General features: G+C 47.0%; 1 protein-coding gene across 6 annotated transcripts in view; it reads left to right on the forward strand.

The window, feature by feature from the left end:
* Nucleotides 1–16,676, forward strand: part of SETD1A (SET domain containing 1A, histone lysine methyltransferase) — a 31,650-nt gene extending 14,974 nt beyond the window's left edge. For 4 of the 6 annotated variants that reach the window (XM_083707299.1, XM_083707298.1, XM_083707301.1 and 1 more), the window contains exons 10-20: nt 469–645; nt 829–916; nt 1,043–1,176; nt 2,057–2,132; nt 2,938–3,213; nt 3,984–5,462; nt 6,710–6,879; nt 7,698–7,808; nt 8,796–8,915; nt 10,383–10,520; nt 11,041–16,676. In XM_083707299.1, coding sequence (XP_083563425.1) covers nt 469–645; nt 829–916; nt 1,043–1,176; nt 2,057–2,132; nt 2,938–3,213; nt 3,984–5,462; nt 6,710–6,879; nt 7,698–7,808; nt 8,796–8,915; nt 10,383–10,520; nt 11,041–11,214 — 2,943 coding nt within the window. In that variant the 3' untranslated portion in view covers nt 11,215–16,676. The remainder of the gene's footprint in view (nt 1–468; nt 646–828; nt 917–1,042; nt 1,177–2,056; nt 2,133–2,937; nt 3,214–3,983; nt 5,463–6,709; nt 6,880–7,697; nt 7,809–8,795; nt 8,916–10,382; nt 10,521–11,040) is intronic. The other 2 variants (XM_083707302.1, XM_083707303.1) reach the window with 2 other exon arrangements.
* Nucleotides 16,677–16,816: the final 140 nt, after the last annotated feature.

Consider the following 16,816-nt stretch of genomic DNA (forward strand, 5'->3'; position numbering starts at 1 on the left):
GAAAGTGGGCTGCAAACCTGCCACCGAAAAGCCACTCCAAGCCTTGCTTCTGCGACCTCAGGATGGCAGCGATGCTTGCAGGATGGCATGTGGGGAAGTAGAAGCTTAGCAGAGGCATGAAGTGTGTTGAAGGCAGCAGGGTGGATTAGTAAAGAGATTTGGATGAAGATGTAGGAACAGGACAAATGGGTATGAAGAGACACATGGAATGTGGAGCAGATAAACCTAATGAGATATCTGCATTTAGGAAATGAATTTGTCTGCATACATGGATTGAAAGGGTGCTGTTTAATCAACTTTGACAGATGCTGCAAAAATCATTCTTATCAAAAGTCTCTGTGTTCTGCTCTTTTTGAGCATGTGACTTACCAAGGGTTTGCTGCTCTGCCTACTCCTCATCCCAGATCCCAAACCCTCTTCCTCAGCCTCTCAGCACTGCTGCTAATGCCCAGCTCTCATTATCTGCAGCCTTTCCAGAGTACTGTCAAACAGCCAGTCAAGGAAGAGGAGAAAGACAAGACAAAGCTGAAAGACCCTGCCCTGCTGTCCCTGGTTGACTGGGCCAAGAGTGGCGGCACTGGTGGCCTGGAAGGGTTTGGCTTTGGGACTGGCTTTCGAGGAGTTCTGGGACTCCCATCCTTCAAGGTGAGGGCCATGGATCCTCTTGGGTTGGCTGTGGCAGCAATCCAGCTTCAGGATCTGAAAACCTTGTTTTGTTCAGGAGGCTATAAGTGGGATGGGGGTCATAAGAGACTAAATCTGGTTGAGTGACTTCCTTGAGTGATGGTTTTCTAAGCCCTTCTCATCTTAGGGATCCTCTTGTTCCAGGTGAAAAGGAAAGAGCCATCCGAAATCTCGGAGGACAGTGAAGTGAAGCAGCCACACCCATCTACTCTTGCTGAAGAGGATGAGGAAGGTCAGTTCCTTCAGCCCTGGATAGTTATGGGTGATGGTTGAACTTTTTTTTTCATAATTAAGGGAGTGTTTTCTATTGTTAAATTAACTCAATCTTACCCTCCCGCTCCCCTGTTCCATCTTGCAGATAAGGATTCCTCACAGGTACCCAAAAGCTCCAAGAGGGATGATGAACGGATCAAAGGGCCGGGCAAAAGGCGGAAACTTTTCTGCCTGGATAGCGAGGGAGAGGAAGCATCTGAGGATTCATCCTCTGAGAAGGTGAGAAGAAGGCGCCCCTTATTTACTTGTTTAGGTTTAATTTATACACCGCTTGATTGTAAATGGAACCTCAAAGCAGTTTGCATTTTGGCTGTTCCTACCACTATGAGAAACCTCTGGTACAGCCTTCTCAACCGTGGGTCTCCAGGTGTTGTCGGACTACAACTCCCATCATCCCTGGCCAATGATCCAACTATCTAGGGATGATGGGAGTTGTAGTCCCGCAATGTCTGGGGAGCCAAGATTGAGAAAGGCTCCTCTAGCCAGTTTCAGTTTCCCCCAGCGATCGGTCAGGACGCAGCATAAAGCAGTTGAATAGGTCTTTGTGGTAGAATTCTGAAATAGCTTGGATCCTAGAGCTCCCCTTTCCCCCACCGTGCCTGACCAGGTGCCTTGTTGGACCCGGACCAGGACTGCACTCCTCCTTTCCTACAGTCTTAAATGGCCATCCCCTGCGAAGCCCTTCGGTGTGCCATCTCTCCTCTGTGGCTGTCAATGAGCACAGAGCCTGATGAGCATTTTACTACTCACTTAGCTATGCTGTTACGTCCTTGGCACGGTTGGACCGCTTGACTGCCATTTGCTGCTGGGTTTCCAGGCCCTCCCTTTTCTTCTGCGTCTTCTCCCCCATTCGACCTCTGCTCCCTTTTCTTCAAGCAGCCGAGGCAGCCCTGAAAGCGAAATCACTTTCCAGTTGCGCTTGTAGCCTCAAGTCATTCCACAGGACTTGAGTTCCTTTTTGAAGTCATGCCCTCTTCAAGCCACTCTGACTCAGGAGTTTGAGCTGACATTTTTACATGCATACCCTTTCCTGCTGCTAATGGGCTTGTTAAAGGATTTCGCCCCTGAGAAACATTTTATGCTGCTGTCTTCACAGGAGGAGGAGGAGGAGGAGGAGCGGAGGGAGGAAGGTGAAGGTTCTAGGGAGCGCGGCACGAAGAAGGAGGAATCTGAAGGTATTGACAGTTGCCAGTTACCAAAAATGATGAATTGCCATCACTAACATTGTCCTTAACAACAGGGTGTTGACTTAGGTGGAGATGAAAGATAGCAGGGTCTTTTCTAATCCGTGTGCTTCTTTTGGTATGAATCATACCCCTTCTGTGTGTGGTTTCCCTATCAATGCAAGTGGCATCTCCCTTTACTCTGTTCTTGAAGCACTCAGGACACTTCTCTGCTGAAAAGCCAGCTGGTCATCAGCACTTGGCAGAGCTTCTGGGTTTTTTATGTACTCAGTACTTAAATCCCTCCTTCTGCAAAGCTAAATGTTGCAACCTGTGGAAAATATGCAAATATGGCCATATTTTTATTTGCACCATTGAATTAAAAAATGTTTTAAATAATTCTGCTTTTGCTAGTCATAGGGAGGGGCAAAGAATTTTGTGGATCATTGAAAACCCCACCCTCTGCAAGAAATGTTGTTCAACTGTCTCTCCAGCCTTTGACATTTCAGTAGGCTCCACCATGACCATGTGTGTATCTTTGCAGCCATGGGGTGGTATTAAACTAAGTCCTACTCAGAGTAGACCTGTTGAACTAAGTGGACCTGTTGCTAATATCTAGTGACTTCAATGGGACCACCTGTGAGGACTAGAAATTGTGTGTTTGTTTGTTTTTTTTAAAGTGGAAGCTGAAATAATTTCAGAAACTATACTTTGGACAAAGACCACACTCTGCTCTCTGCCTGTGCTATGCATGGGAGTGTGAAATGCTCACAGCCATGTTGCTGGTCTTACCTGTCCCCTTTTATCCCTTGTGCAGATGAAGGTGAGAGTGACGGCTCCTCCAAGTATTCTCTCTATGATGAGTCCGATGAGGACAGCGACAGCACTTCTGATTCAGAGAGCAGCTCTTCATCTTCCTCTTCCTTGTCCTCCTCTTCATCTGATGAGGAGGAAGCTGAGAGCATGGAGGAAATGGATGAATCTACCATGGACAGCTGCCCCACCGAGTCACTGAGAGACCTGGAAGAGAGAATGCGTCAAACCACAGACGCTGAGCTTGACAAGAAGAAAACAGAAGCAGGCCTGCTCCAAGGTGAGATGCTCTACCTTAAGTCCTCCCCAGCTCTGCCTGGGAGATGGGGAAAGTGTTGAGAGCAGCTGGACAAATTGCAGAGTGTTGGGAGGCCAAGATGTGGATTGCCATGTTTGCACTCATTATCTTACCAAAGGGCTGGTGAGCCACATATACGTTGTCCCAACGTTGTCCCACTTCCATGGCTTTCAGTTCCTCCTGTATCTTGATGCCACCCAGCTCTACTTCTCCACCCTAGAACTTCTGCCTCCATCCAGTCAAGCATCTCCTGTGAGAGATGTCTGCTTGGATGTTTCATTATCGTTTCAAGCTCAGTATGTCAAAGACTGGCTCACCTCATATTTTCCCCAATCCATTCTCTCATTATCTATTGAAAAATAGATAATGAACAATCCACTCTGTTGATCAGAAGCAAGCCTTGGTTTTCCCTTTGGTCCTCCTTAATCAATTGCCAAATCATGTCATTTTCCCCTTTACAATATTACAGAAATTTGGCCCTTCCTCTCTCTCCTCAGCCAAAACTCTAGTCCACCTCCTGCTTATTTCACAACACAACTGCTATAATTTTCTCTTTGGTTTTCCATCGACTCACTGGTTTTCTTGCATCTATCTCTCTTGCCAACGTTATTCATCTCTCCCACTGCTTCCACCCTATTTAAATTATACCACTGCTTGCATGTTGGCTTTCTTTCCTGCACAGTCTCCTTGTTCTCACCTTAAAAATTGGTGACCCCACACTCACCAGTGCACAATTTATCTCCCTCATGCAGGCCATGTGGCAGAAGAGAAGCCTGCTCCTCTGAAGGATGGCATCCTGGCCGCACATCTAGAGGAGAAGGATGTTGGGACGGCACCAGAAGAGCGACCCAGGCCGGAAGAGCGACCTTCATCACCTATCCCACTCCTGCCACCACCCAAGAAGCGCCGGAAAACAGTCTCCTTCTCAGCTCCTGGTGAGGATGACGAGATCAAGGCGGCATTTGAGAAGCCACTGGAACCGGCTCCTTCAGCGCTTTTGCCTCCGCCACCTCCTCCTCTTCCCCCACCACCTCCGCCGCCTGTCCCCACAGAGGTAGCACAGGCCCCCTTAGTGCCTGTAGAACCCATGTTACCATCCCAAGTGCCCTTAACCCTGGAAGCCCCAGCTCCAGTTGCCTCTCCCCTGCCTCCTGTAGCGCCCCCTGCCAAGGCAGCAGCCCCTGCCAGCCGCAAGAGGGAGCCCCCCAAAGCCAACCAAAGAACAATCAGCAACCTGCCGGCTGACCACGCTTCCCTGGTGAAGTGTTGGACGGATGAGCTGCTTCCGGGCGGCCGGTCCCGGAGCCGCTCTCGCTCTCGGAGCTCAGAGCTCCCACGGGTGCCCCAGCTCCCTGGAGAGGACAGGCTGCACCTGCGCGAGCGGATGGGTGCTTCCTCGCTGCTGGAGCTGGCGAATCAACCCAACCTGGCCGTGCTGGCAGATGTGGCACTGAAGAAGGCCGGTGCCGGCAGTGAAGACTCTGAGGAGACGGAGACCTCCGACGAGGCCGAGGAGCCCAAGGCCGTGCCGCCGGTCCCCGCACTGCCCCCGGAAGTCAGCAGCATTCTGATGGAGCACAACTACGCCATGGCTGTCCGCGCAGCACCTGCCTCCCGCAAAGCCGACGAGGCGGTGTTGTCTGGCGCCGCCGACCTGCCGCGCGTGGATTTGTACAGCGAGCACATTGGCGAGGTCCTGGAGGCGCCTGAGGAGGTTGTGGCTGATGCCAGCGAGGTCAAAGCTGAGCCTGACGTGGGTGACCTGGTTTCGCTGCCTCCGCCAGCCGAGAAGCCCAAGGCAGCTGTCCCACAGCAGCAGCAACAACAACCACCACCACCTCAGGCCAAGAAGCAGCCGCAGTGGCTGCTCAAGGAAGAGGCCCTCAAGGACCTGGGAAACTTGCACTTTGGGCCTGAGGACCTGTTCCTTTCAGAGAGTGAGGAGGAGGAGGAAGAGGAGGAGGAGAGTGCTGACAGCAGCGACGAAGGGGAGATCCGCAGGCGCTCCCTGCGCTCCCACTCGCACAAGCATGCCCCTGCTCAGCCGCCTCCGCTGCCCCTGGCCTTTGAGACACGCAGTGAGTTTGAGCAGATGACAATCTTGTATGACATCTGGAACTCAGGGCTAGACCTGGAGGACATGAAGTACCTGCGGCTGACGTACGAGCGCCTGCTGCACGAGGACAACAGCACGGACTGGCTGAACGATACCCACTGGGTCCACCACACCAATATCCTTCCTGGAGCAAATGGCAGGCGATTCTGGAGGGTTGGGGGCCGGGTATCTTTGCTGCGAATGCATCTTGGGGTTATACCATTTTGACTAGCAGGCCTTCCTCCACTGATATCTGGGAATTGTAGTTTGGTGAGGCCTGCTGCTACCGAGAATTCTGTTTTAAGATCTGTAGCTGCTCTCCCCTATAGTGCTGCAATTCCCTGGGAAGAGGAAATGACTGCTCAACCAGTTTATAGTGTTGAGTATACCTTGGGGCTTTCCATCATCACTGTTGGGTTTTTCTTTGTAGAATATGAAGAGTTCATAAAATATTAAGGATAGCATGTTGATAGACTTTGTTAGCTCTGCAGTTGTTGGGTTTTAAAAAAAATATCCAGATCCAGTAACGACGAAAGCCTGACCTGTGTGCGTGAACCATTGTCCCCATTACTGGACTTAACATTGTACAAACGAATAGGTATTCTGCCAAGTACAGGCGTCCCTTGTTTAACGAGGCATTGGGGGCAGCAGGGTTAGGTTTCAGTTGCTGAAATTCCCAGCATTTAGCAGTTGTCTTGCGAACATTTCCCAGTTCTGCAATAGTTGGCAGGTTGTGCCATCATCACCCTTATTGTGTTCCATGGTAAAGATTCAGAAAGGTAAGTGGTGAAAGTGAAGTTCAGTTTTTTTGGTTTTTTTTTAAAAGCAAAACCTGTAATCTTTAGAAATGCAAAGCCACAAAAGAGGGAATGGCATGAGAGTCTGTTTTACACTATGGTTACTTTTGTGGGTTTGGGGGCAGTTGTTGTTATAACAAGATAAGAAATTGGGAAGCTTTAGTTGGTTGCATCCAAAGAAGTTATTGTGTGAGGGGAAGGATTGCCACTTGTGCAGTGGAATTTCCCTTCCCTCTCCTCCCCTTCCATCCCCCAAATATGCTCTGGGGGGTTCCCTATACCCTCAGGAGCTGATGGAGAGGGAGAGAAGGTCCATTGCATGAATGGAAGTCATTACACTCACCCAGTACTTTCCTGAATTCAACTCCATGCCTCTTCCTCGCCCCCCCCCCCCCGTCATTTCTTCCAGGAGGCATGAGGTTTAATTCTGCTAATGGAAGAGATGCATGTATGGCAACCTTTTCACCAAGGCTTCTGAAGAGGGGAAGTTGCTTGCTTGGCCCAAACAGAAGATGCAGAAAGGTGCCTGTGTCCCATTTCCTTGCTCCATGCTTTTCTTTTTCTCCTTAACTCTCCCCGCCTCCACTCACAAACATTGCAAACCCCAAGCGGAAGCGGAAGTCGTCAGACCTGCGGGAGCACCAGACAGGCTGTGCCCGCAGCGAGGGCTATTACCATATTAGCAAGAAAGAGAAGGACAAGTACCTCGACGTCTGCCCGGCCACCGTGCAGCAGCTTGATGCTGCTGACGTGCAGGTTAGACCCCTCTTTATGTTCCCTGTGCTGTTTTTTCTTTATTCCCCCCCCCAAAAAAAACTAGGTACGCCCTATAGCCCGGTGCGTCTTATGGTGCGAAAAATACGGTGCCCTGTAAATAACACGGATGATGCTCTCATCTTCATGCCAAATTTTGTGCAGTACTTTAAGAGGCTTTTTATTGTGGCAAAAAATGCCTTCTTTAGTTCCACATAAGCATCAGTCCGCAATAAGCATGTACCTTATATATCGGCAGTTTTGTGTGCAGGTCCAAACTGATTTGGGAGCAACCAAAAATTTGCAGGCAGGTCAACCTAATGACTCCCACCCCCCGGCCAGTCCTCTTCTCTCACTGGGTCCGAGAGAACTGGGAGTGGAATAGGAAGAGATTTGTCGCCTGTGCAGTTTGAAGGGTCCCACAGTAATCAAGAGAAGCAGGGGCTGACTAAGAATCTAAAGGAGGTGCTTGTGCATGTATAAGAACATGGGGTGCTGCTCTCTGTTGAGTCAGACCATTGATCTGTCTAGCTCCCACGAGCACTTTTGAATACTGACAACATAAAATGCGAAAAGGCGGGGGAGTCTTCTCATTTTGAAAGTATCTTGTTTGATAGCGGTGGGAAGTTGAAGTACCATTCTTACTGCTTCCTAAGCATGCTGACCACCCTCACTGAAACTGGGCAAATGTGCAGCTGGGATAGTGTCCCTTTCCATATGTGTGACTCTGCAGTGATCCTCGGTGGTGTGTTCCCCTTCCGCTGTAAGCAGAAGGATTTTGCTTTCATTCATTTTCAACCAGTTCTCCCCTCCTCCTTCAGGGCACCAACCGCATCCTGTCCGAACGGCGATCTGAGCAAAGGCGCCTGCTCAGCGCCATTGGCTCCTCCGCCATCTTGGATAGCGACCTTCTGAAACTAAACCAGCTGAAGGTACCCAATATGCCTTGTTAAGCAAGTTGAAAGAGTGGAGCAAGCAGGAGATGCGCCCTTGGCTGGGGGGATTGGGAGTGTGATCCTAGTATATCCTTTGGAAGGCAGAGGGCAATGGACTTGGCCTGGCATGCATTTCAGATGCTGAGGCTTCCCAGAATTGGGCATGGAGGGCTTCTAGTAGGGGGTGGCTTTCCTCACAGAGCCAATCCCCGTGATGCATTAAAGCACATTGCACTTTAGGAAGCAAGGAAGCTTTTGGACAAAGATTTTGTCTGCGGTTCACCGAAAGCAATTGAAAAGTATCTGTAAGCTCAGATTTAATTGTTTGAGGGACTCCAGATAATGCAGTTGGCACAAGATCTTATCTGCTGTAGCTGAGTCTTTGCAGAATTTGGCTCTCCGCTATTGGAAATCGCATTGTGGGGGGCTATGAGTGTGTTAGGAGTGTGAGGGGAAATGACGGCTTAATTGGAGTATAGAAACCATATATTTTGAGCCATGGCAACCTATCCACTTATACAGTGGTACCTCAGGTTACATATGCTTCAGGTTAAGAACTTTGCTTCAGGATGAGAACAGAAATTGTGCTCCAGCGGCAGCAGGAGGCCCCATTAGCTAAAGTGGTGCTTCAGGTTAAGAACAGTTTCAGGTTAAGAACGGACCTCTAGAACGAATTAAGTACTTAACCCGAGGTAGTACTTAATGTAGAGTGGTTTTAAGTGACTCTTTGTCGGTGGTGAAGCATGTGTGCATTGAGCAGCAATCATCAGGCAACGTTTTTCTAGAAAGCTGAGGACTAAATAATCTTGGAGGTTTTTTTAACAAAGAAATGTCTGGAATCCAGATTGTATGCTGTGTGTTTTGCACAAACATGCACACTCAGCCTAGCCCTTGGCTCCCATCTGTCCCAAACAGCACATAAGTATCCCCCTGCTTCTCCCATACCCATCATTCTTATCCTCACCGTCCTCCTCTTCCCTTTAGTTCCGCAAGAAGAAGCTACGCTTTGGTCGGAGTCGAATTCATGAATGGGGCCTCTTTGCCATGGAGCCAATCGCTGCTGATGAGATGGTCATTGAGTACGTGGGTCAAAATATCCGGCAGGTGAGCAGTAGTGGAGGAGACGAGGTCTAGGAAGGAATTCTTGTTTCTGCTGCCTTGATGTCTTGTACGAGCACCAGCCTTGGTCCACAGGCTTGGTCATATTGTTTTATCTTGTGTTTAAAACAATTGTTTCGGAAAGCTAAACATCATAATGTGGCTGGATCACTCCCATCCCTCACAGAAGCATTCTGGCTTTGTATGGCTGGTATTTAAAGGTGGTGGTGCCATAGTGGTGGCTGCAGATATCTCTCTACATGTTATTTTGTACCTCTGATTTTGTTGCATTAGGAGAGCTTTGTCCAGGATTTCACCACTACTTTGGTTTTTGAAAGATGACCCCTTCCCTAAACCTGTTCTTGTCCCTGAATTTCCTTGTATTATCTGTTGTTGTTGTTTTTTAAAAAAATAACAAATGCTTGTGCGAAGGGGACTGTGACCAGTGGGCTAGTGCAATGGTGAAGTAGGGTGGGAAAGTACCAAAAGAAATAAGCTTGGGCTCTGTTAGGTTCTTTACTGAACTACATTTCCTCATCAGAGGCCATGAAATGTATGCATGCATATGCAACCAATTGACACCAGAGGGTGCTCTGGAGACTGTACAGAGCAGGGCTGCTTTTTCATTACTGCCTTGGAGGACCTGTTTGCTTCCTGAGTGACAGTTCAGATTGTTCCAACCTTTTTTGCAGCGACACCCAAGGAATTTCCTTCCCAAATGATTGCCATGTTTCTGAGAAGCACTGCACCAACAGCTGTCAATTTGCACTTTGGCACTGGGAAAGTTCCTTAACTGTTTTCAGAGGGCTGCAGCAAAAAGGAGTCTTGATGGCACTGTTAAGACTAACTTTATTACGGCACAAGCTTTCATGGACAAGTGCTCACCTCACATACCTGATGAAGTGGGCACTAGCCTGCAAAAGTGCATTACACCATTTTTTATTAAGCTTAGTTTAAGGTGTCTCAAGACTCTGCAGTTCTTTCTGTTGCCCAGTACCAGATGCTGGCACATTCCACCTCCTAGATCAGAGGTGGGGGAACCTTTTTGGCCCAGCAGGCAAGCTTGTTTATCTCTCTCTATGACCAACTTTGACGGGCATTTTGACAGGCAGGACAACCTCGCCATCACCTGCTATCATGATGGCAGGTGATTGACAGACCTGCCAGTGTTTCTTGTGCAACATTTCCCCAGGGCCCATCAGCCATCTGCTTCTTGGGTGCTTAGGAACCTCAACGCTTCAGCTCTCCTTTCTGCAGGGATATTTAAGTTCCCATCAGGTGTTGTCACATGTGATATCAGTTATAGGGCAGGTGGCCATGGTTTGGGGAAAATCAAACCTCACAGGCCAAATCTACCCCAAGGGCCAGGGATTCCCCATCCTTGTCCTAGATGGGCAATCCCATCCCTTCCATTGACAGAGCAGCCTTGCTTCTTGTTCCATGGTCCGCCCTTGAGTGTCTCCTTCTCTTCAGGTGGTGGCTGACATGCGCGAGAAGCGGTATGCGCAGGAGGGCATCGGGAGCAGCTACCTTTTCCGTGTGGACCACGACACAATAATCGACGCCACCAAATGTGGCAACCTGGCCCGCTTCATCAACCACTGCTGCACGGTGAGCTATGCGGACATTGTAAAGGAAGTTCTCATTAAATGCATTTATTCATGCAATGTTTTTAATGAACCTACCACTTTACAGAGTTACATGAGCAGAGAACAACTCCAGTTTAATTTAGCTGCATTATTCTCATTTTGAGGTAGGCTAAGCTGCCCCAATGTACCTCCTTCCATGAAAAAGTCAATAAATCCTGCTTGGGGCACCGGGAGCAACTGTGAATTGTAGAAAGGAGCCCTGGGCTGCTGGTTCAGAGAGTGGGGAAGAGGCTTCCTGGGCCTCACATGGTTCACCCTTGTTACTGGCACTTAGCTTCACATGCAGTGGTTCTGGTCTGCTATTGTATTCCACACACCTTGGGAATCACAAATGGAGCCTTTTTTGTGCTTGGGGGAGGCTGCTCCTGGCTTCCAAACGAGTAACATGGTGAGCTAGTGAGGTGGTGCTGCTGCCATTGGCATAAGAGCTGATGTATTAACATCTTGTCCCGTTCACTTTTGTCCATCTTTCCCTCTCTTAGCCCAATTGCTATGCCAAAGTCATCACCATAGAATCCCAGAAGAAGATTGTCATCTATTCCAAGCAGCCCATCAGCATCAACGAGGAGATCACTTACGACTACAAGTTCCCGATTGAGGAGAACAAGATTCCTTGCCTGTGTGGCACAGAGAACTGCCGGGGCACCCTGAACTGAGACATAACCCTGGCGTTCGTATTTATTTTGTTTCCCCAGCCCTAATCTCTCCTCTCACCTGTAGCTCAGCTCTTCTCCCCACAGAGTTGTGGGAAAACTCTCAGTCGCCTTAAGACCCATCCATGTACCTTTGAAAGCTCCCAGCCAATGAGAAAGCACTTCCCTCGCCTCAGGTTCGAATCAACAAGAAGTTCCTTTTTCTTCCACCAGCCAGGCTGGTGATAGTTTCTTTTCAGGTGTTGCTGTCATTTTTGCTCCAACCTCCAACACCAATTAACAAAACTCCTGTAGATTCTGACCCTTTGCAGAAGTCAAATATCCTTCCCTTTCCAGCTTAAGACAGCCTGGATGTTAGTGTGGTTAATTCTGCAAGATCCACCAGCTCTGTTGCTAAACTCAGAGAACGGCTTACAATGTTGAGGAAATCAGCAGGGTGGCTGTGGGGTGGAATTTCCCTTCTAGGTACCATCTATTTCAGGTTATGCATGTTCAGCGCACAGCTGTCGATTAGCCATTGACCTTGAGAATGGCAGGTTGAGATCAGTGCCTCCTGTGAAACCTTTTGAGGCAGTGCAGTGTTTGATGCCCCTGAGGGCACATCTGCTAGAGCTAAGAGCTGCCCAGGCCCTTGAAATTTCAGACTGTGGAGCATTTGTCCTCACATTTCCAAAGGGTTGGGGGGGGGGAAGGTTTCCTGTTTTTTTGACAGAGAGGCCTGGAACAACCCCTGCCCCTGGGACTTTGTTCTGGGGTTAAAGGTTACTCCCAAAATCTTTCTGTTAATGGCCAGGATGCACCGGGAGGGGGGGGGGCATGTCATTGTCCAGCCGCATCATTTGGCTAGATTTGTCACCATGGGCAAAATCTTGAACCTTCCTGCTTCAGTGTCTATCTCCTCATAGAATTATCATCCCGTTGATCCTTCCTCCTTCTAAGCTCTTGAGGCCAGAGAAATAGAGGTCCTGAAAACCAGTTAAGATTGTGTCATTCATATTGCAATCTCCCTTTTCTGACTCTTTTTTTATTCTGTAATGTGTAGTAAAGGGGGGGGGGGACAGGGACTAGCCGTAATAATGAAGGGGAGTTGAGTTTCTTTCCTTGTTACAGTTATGGCTTCAACTGATGCTGACTTACAGCGTAAGCTAAGACTTCCCCACATCCCAGCCACCCCTAATAATTTTTCTTTAGGAGAAGAAAGTTGTGTATATATCTATTCCAGATGGATTGGCTGTTTCTTGTAGAAACACATGCGTTTATTAGTATGTAAATATTTTATTTTGTTTCCCTCTTCATACTAAAACGAAAACTGTAAATAATGTTGCAATGTATTTCCTTCTCCTGTTTTTTTATCCTTGCTTGCCCTGTGCCACCCTTTTCCTTTGATACCAAGTAGGTTTTCTTTCTTTTCCTCCCCTTTTCCCTCTTGGATTTTTTTGGGGTGGGAGGGGAGCATATAACTTTCTGGCAGGGGGTCAAAGAGTGTATTTCTTTATTTCTTTTAAATGGGAGTCAGTTTTGAAAGTGAAAGATTTTAAAAGTAGGCATTTGGAAATATTTTAGCAGGTTTGTTTGTTTGTTTCATTTTAAAGTTCTGTCTTCATTCTGCTTGTCCCAGTGTTTGGATTTTGAATAGCTAGGTGTTTGGAAACATACCTTGGGAACATACCTTCTCCCTGGTTAGCATGTGTTTCCTGCAGTGGACTGTCCAGAGCTATGAGGAATTGGCTGCTTTCAATTTTCCCTATCCAGAATGCCCTTTACCCTCTAGGGAAACCACAGGTGACACCTGAAAATGTTTCCATCTCTATTTTAATAGTGGAGAGGGGCAAGGGGCTTGCTTTCAAGGGAGGATCAGCATGCAGGCTGGTAGCTCTTTTCTTTCTGCTGCCCTCTGCTGTGTCCCGAATCTTCCCCATCCCAAGACAGCTATTGAGAGAATCCATTTACTTCTCAGTTTCCACCCAATTGGCATATATTGTGTGGGATAAATGGTTGAACTAGTCGAACAGAATAAAATGCAGCCCTTCTAAGATGTCTCTTATTGACCTCACAAGCCTGTAAATGTTTGGGATGAGTTTTAGACGTGCCCATCTCTTTGTGACGTTTCATAGGGCCAAAGAACTCCATATTATGTCAGCAACCATGGTTTGCCAGCCCATCCTTGCTGAATACAGTTAATGTTGGAAGTGGGGGCATTTTCAGCCGGTGAGGCATCAGTGGGAGGGCCTGCTTAATGTTTTGCTGCTGCTTCTCCCCCGCAGTCCTTCCCTCCAGATGTTTTGCCCCCAATCCCCATCTTGCACACCATCTGTGGGTCCAAGAGCAGAAAGAGAGGCAGGAGTGTAGAGAGAAGCAGGGAAGGCTTAAGAACCTTCCACCCACCCCATCTCCTGTGAAAAGGCCCCTTCCATACATTTTTATTGTTGTTGTTTAGCAAACACACTTTGGAACCCTCATTGGCTGATGTAGTCTGTAGTTCCACCCCATTTCTTCCAGTATTTTGAAGGCTGATTATGTTCCAGCAAGAGGCACCTTTCTCACTTTGCTCTACATTTAGTAAAACCTTTCCCACTCTGTGCCTCTTTTGTGTATCCTCTTGGGGGCAGGATTAAAATTGCTACTGCTTTCTGCTCCTTTTCTTTTTTCACTATGGTGCAATCATGGCACCTCCCCTAAAAGCCCTGGCCAGTTTTAAGGTATGCTTCTATATCTAAAGAGATGGCAGGTGACTTCCTCTCCTGCTGTAAAAGGCTCCATTAACACTTGCCCAATATAAGTTGGGTGGGTTTTTTTTTTTTGGTTTTTTTTTTTGAGGCAAGGAGCACAATACTTGCAGCAGGTTTGCTGAACTCGATTATATAATTTTGTTGCGCATCTCACGCAGTTTAATTCTTGTCAGAAGCTTAAATTATTTTTTCCTCTCACTACTATAGTGTTTTGAAACCAAAGAGACAGGAAGTTGTGGAAACCCTATGTTAGCAACCATTGTTTTGAAGTGAAAAGGGGCTGAATCATCTCAAGCAGCTGCCTGTTTTGTCAGCAACCACTGTCTTGAACTCCCTCCCCACCCCCAGGTAATCTCAGTCTTGAACATCCATAATTCCATTGGCTTTCTAAATAAGCCCTACACACATTTTCTACTTACAGATTTAATTGAGGGGGTGGAGGAAGTTGTTTCAGGCATATTCAATGAGAAACAGGGCCAACCATCTACACCTCCAACAGTCGGTCATTCTCTCTTTCTGTTCTGCCTAAAATCCTCAGGTGGATCTTCACCTGCACGGAAGACAGATGTATTTTAGGTAATTAAATAGTGAAAACAGCTGCAGTAATAAATGGACCCTTTTATGCCCTCCCTTCTACATCTCTCAAGTCCCTGTCTAAGCCCCATAAGTATTGACCTGTCTTTGGTGTGCTCTCCCAACTCAAATCTCTGCTGTATTTAAAATTTTTAATTAGCTCTCTCCCCAACCCTACATCTTCTTGGCTTTTTCGAAATTATTCGTTGCTGCAGTGTTGTTTGTCTGTTTGTAAGCTTCACTCTCACCCAGCCCCAGTCAAGTCAGAAGGATGTGACTGAAGTCTCATTACACATCTTCTCTGCATTTCCATTTTTTAAAAAACAAAACAACCAGCAGCCTGTTGGATTTGAGCTTTTAAAAGGCCCTCACTCTCCAGGCTGCTGTTTCAACAGCTCCAGCCCCTTAAAATCCATCTCATCTGAAAGGTTCAGAAACTACATCCTTCCAAGTCTCCCTGACAAGTTTAAACCAGCAGCCACTTCTTAACTGTAATAAACTACAGGCCAAACTTTTTCATCCTAGCTATCCACAGCTTTTCAATGTATTGACGGATTCTGATTTCAACTGGAAATTCTGGTAAGAGCAAGCTTGCTTCTATTCACAGTTGCGATATTAATTCCAAATAAATGTGCCTTTGAGCCCAATACACTGCTGGGGGGGAGGAGGGTGGAGCTGAAACCACATAATGTCTCTGAATTATGTTTGGTGGCAGGTTTTTGGAAAAGCCGACTGTATTTCAGCAGGTTAGCATGACAAATCAAGCTTCTGTTTTTACTGGGTGTAAATCTTTTTTGCTGAACACAAACGCTGTGTTTAGAGGCGCTGCATCATCTCAGTCCCCAAATATTTCAGAGGGAGGTTTTGGCTGGTTTGGGGAGTGTGACTCTCCTTGTTTTGGATTTTTCGGCATGAATCACTTTACCACTGAGATACACAAGCAGAGGATTAGAGCTTTCATTTGGCTCCAGTGGAAGGGAGAATACCCGGGATGAGGGTTTGGTAGGCTTCCCACCAGCATTTCACCTCTTTTAGCAAAGTTCCATTTATTAGATTTTGCCATATATTTTATGCAGGAACGGTTTCTGGTCTTACGAAACCCCTGCTATTTATTTGCATACACCAGTGTGCCTTTTCCAAGCTGTGGATAGAAATCCGTTTTTTCTCATTGCCTGCAGTTGGTTCCTCCAGCTCGTTTTGTGGGTTGACAAATTAACCATCAAACCCTTTAGTTTTGGCATGAGTTCTCCTCTCCCCAGATCTTAAATATGCTTTTAAAAAAAATATTTGCAGAGGGGGGTGGGAATTTTTGCTTTCTTCTTCATCTTGAAATCCAGAAGTGTTGGTTGTTCCTCAGTGGTCCCCCCCCCCCAAAAAAAAAATACTATAAAGAAGGGGAAACCTAAATTTTCTGCGCGATGATCTCTGCAACTTTTATCCTGTTTCTAACTTTGCTTATGTTACTCGTCAGACAGAACAGATAAGATTCTTTTTTTATTAAAAAAATAATAATAATTCCCCCCAACCAAACCTGTGTAAATTGTTCCAGATGCTTTAATGAATACCACAAGGTTCTTTCATCTTTCAGAGCTGACTCTTAATTTTCCAGCTTCTTCGAGCTGAATGGTTCTGGAACTATGTAGCCACCCACCCATCCGCCTCTTTCTGTTATGTGCACCCCCCCCCACACTGTGTACATATATGTAATATATATATATATATAATAGATATCCAAAAAGATATATATCTTTACCAGGGAGGGTTAAACTTTTTTTAACCTTCTCTAGCAGCAGTGGCAGCTTGCTGGGAGTTTTGTGTGTAATCAAAGAGGGTGGGCATGTGCACAGATGGATTGATGGATGGGTCTCATTCATTCATTCTCTCTTTCTTTTTCTTTTTCTTTTACTCTCTCTCCCTCTCCCTCTCCCTTCCCTGGCTGCCCAGTGAATGGGTCTCTTTAAACGTACATCCCCACTCCTCTGTCTGTCTATATAAATATTATATATATAGATATATATATATATAAATATATTTTCATTTGATCTTATCGGCTTCCTACTTGTAAATATGTTAATAATTTGTGGATTCATTACTTGGTGCCAGATAGCACATTTTTATAAAAGTCATTAAACTTTTATTGTACAAAAACAAAACGAAAACTCGGAGCACGGTTCTTGTTGTCATTTCTAGGCTCGGGGCTGAGCGCACACCACACCAGAACAAGCCTGAGTTTTTACGCCGCGCAAACCTTGCCTGCCTGCCCTTAAGTCACGCATGCGAGGTTGGTGTAGCTGTCAGTGCAG

This window comes from Podarcis gaigeae, assembly GCF_964106915.1.
Source record: "Podarcis gaigeae genome assembly, chromosome: 13".
Taxonomy (NCBI): Eukaryota; Metazoa; Chordata; class Lepidosauria; order Squamata; family Lacertidae; genus Podarcis; species Podarcis gaigeae.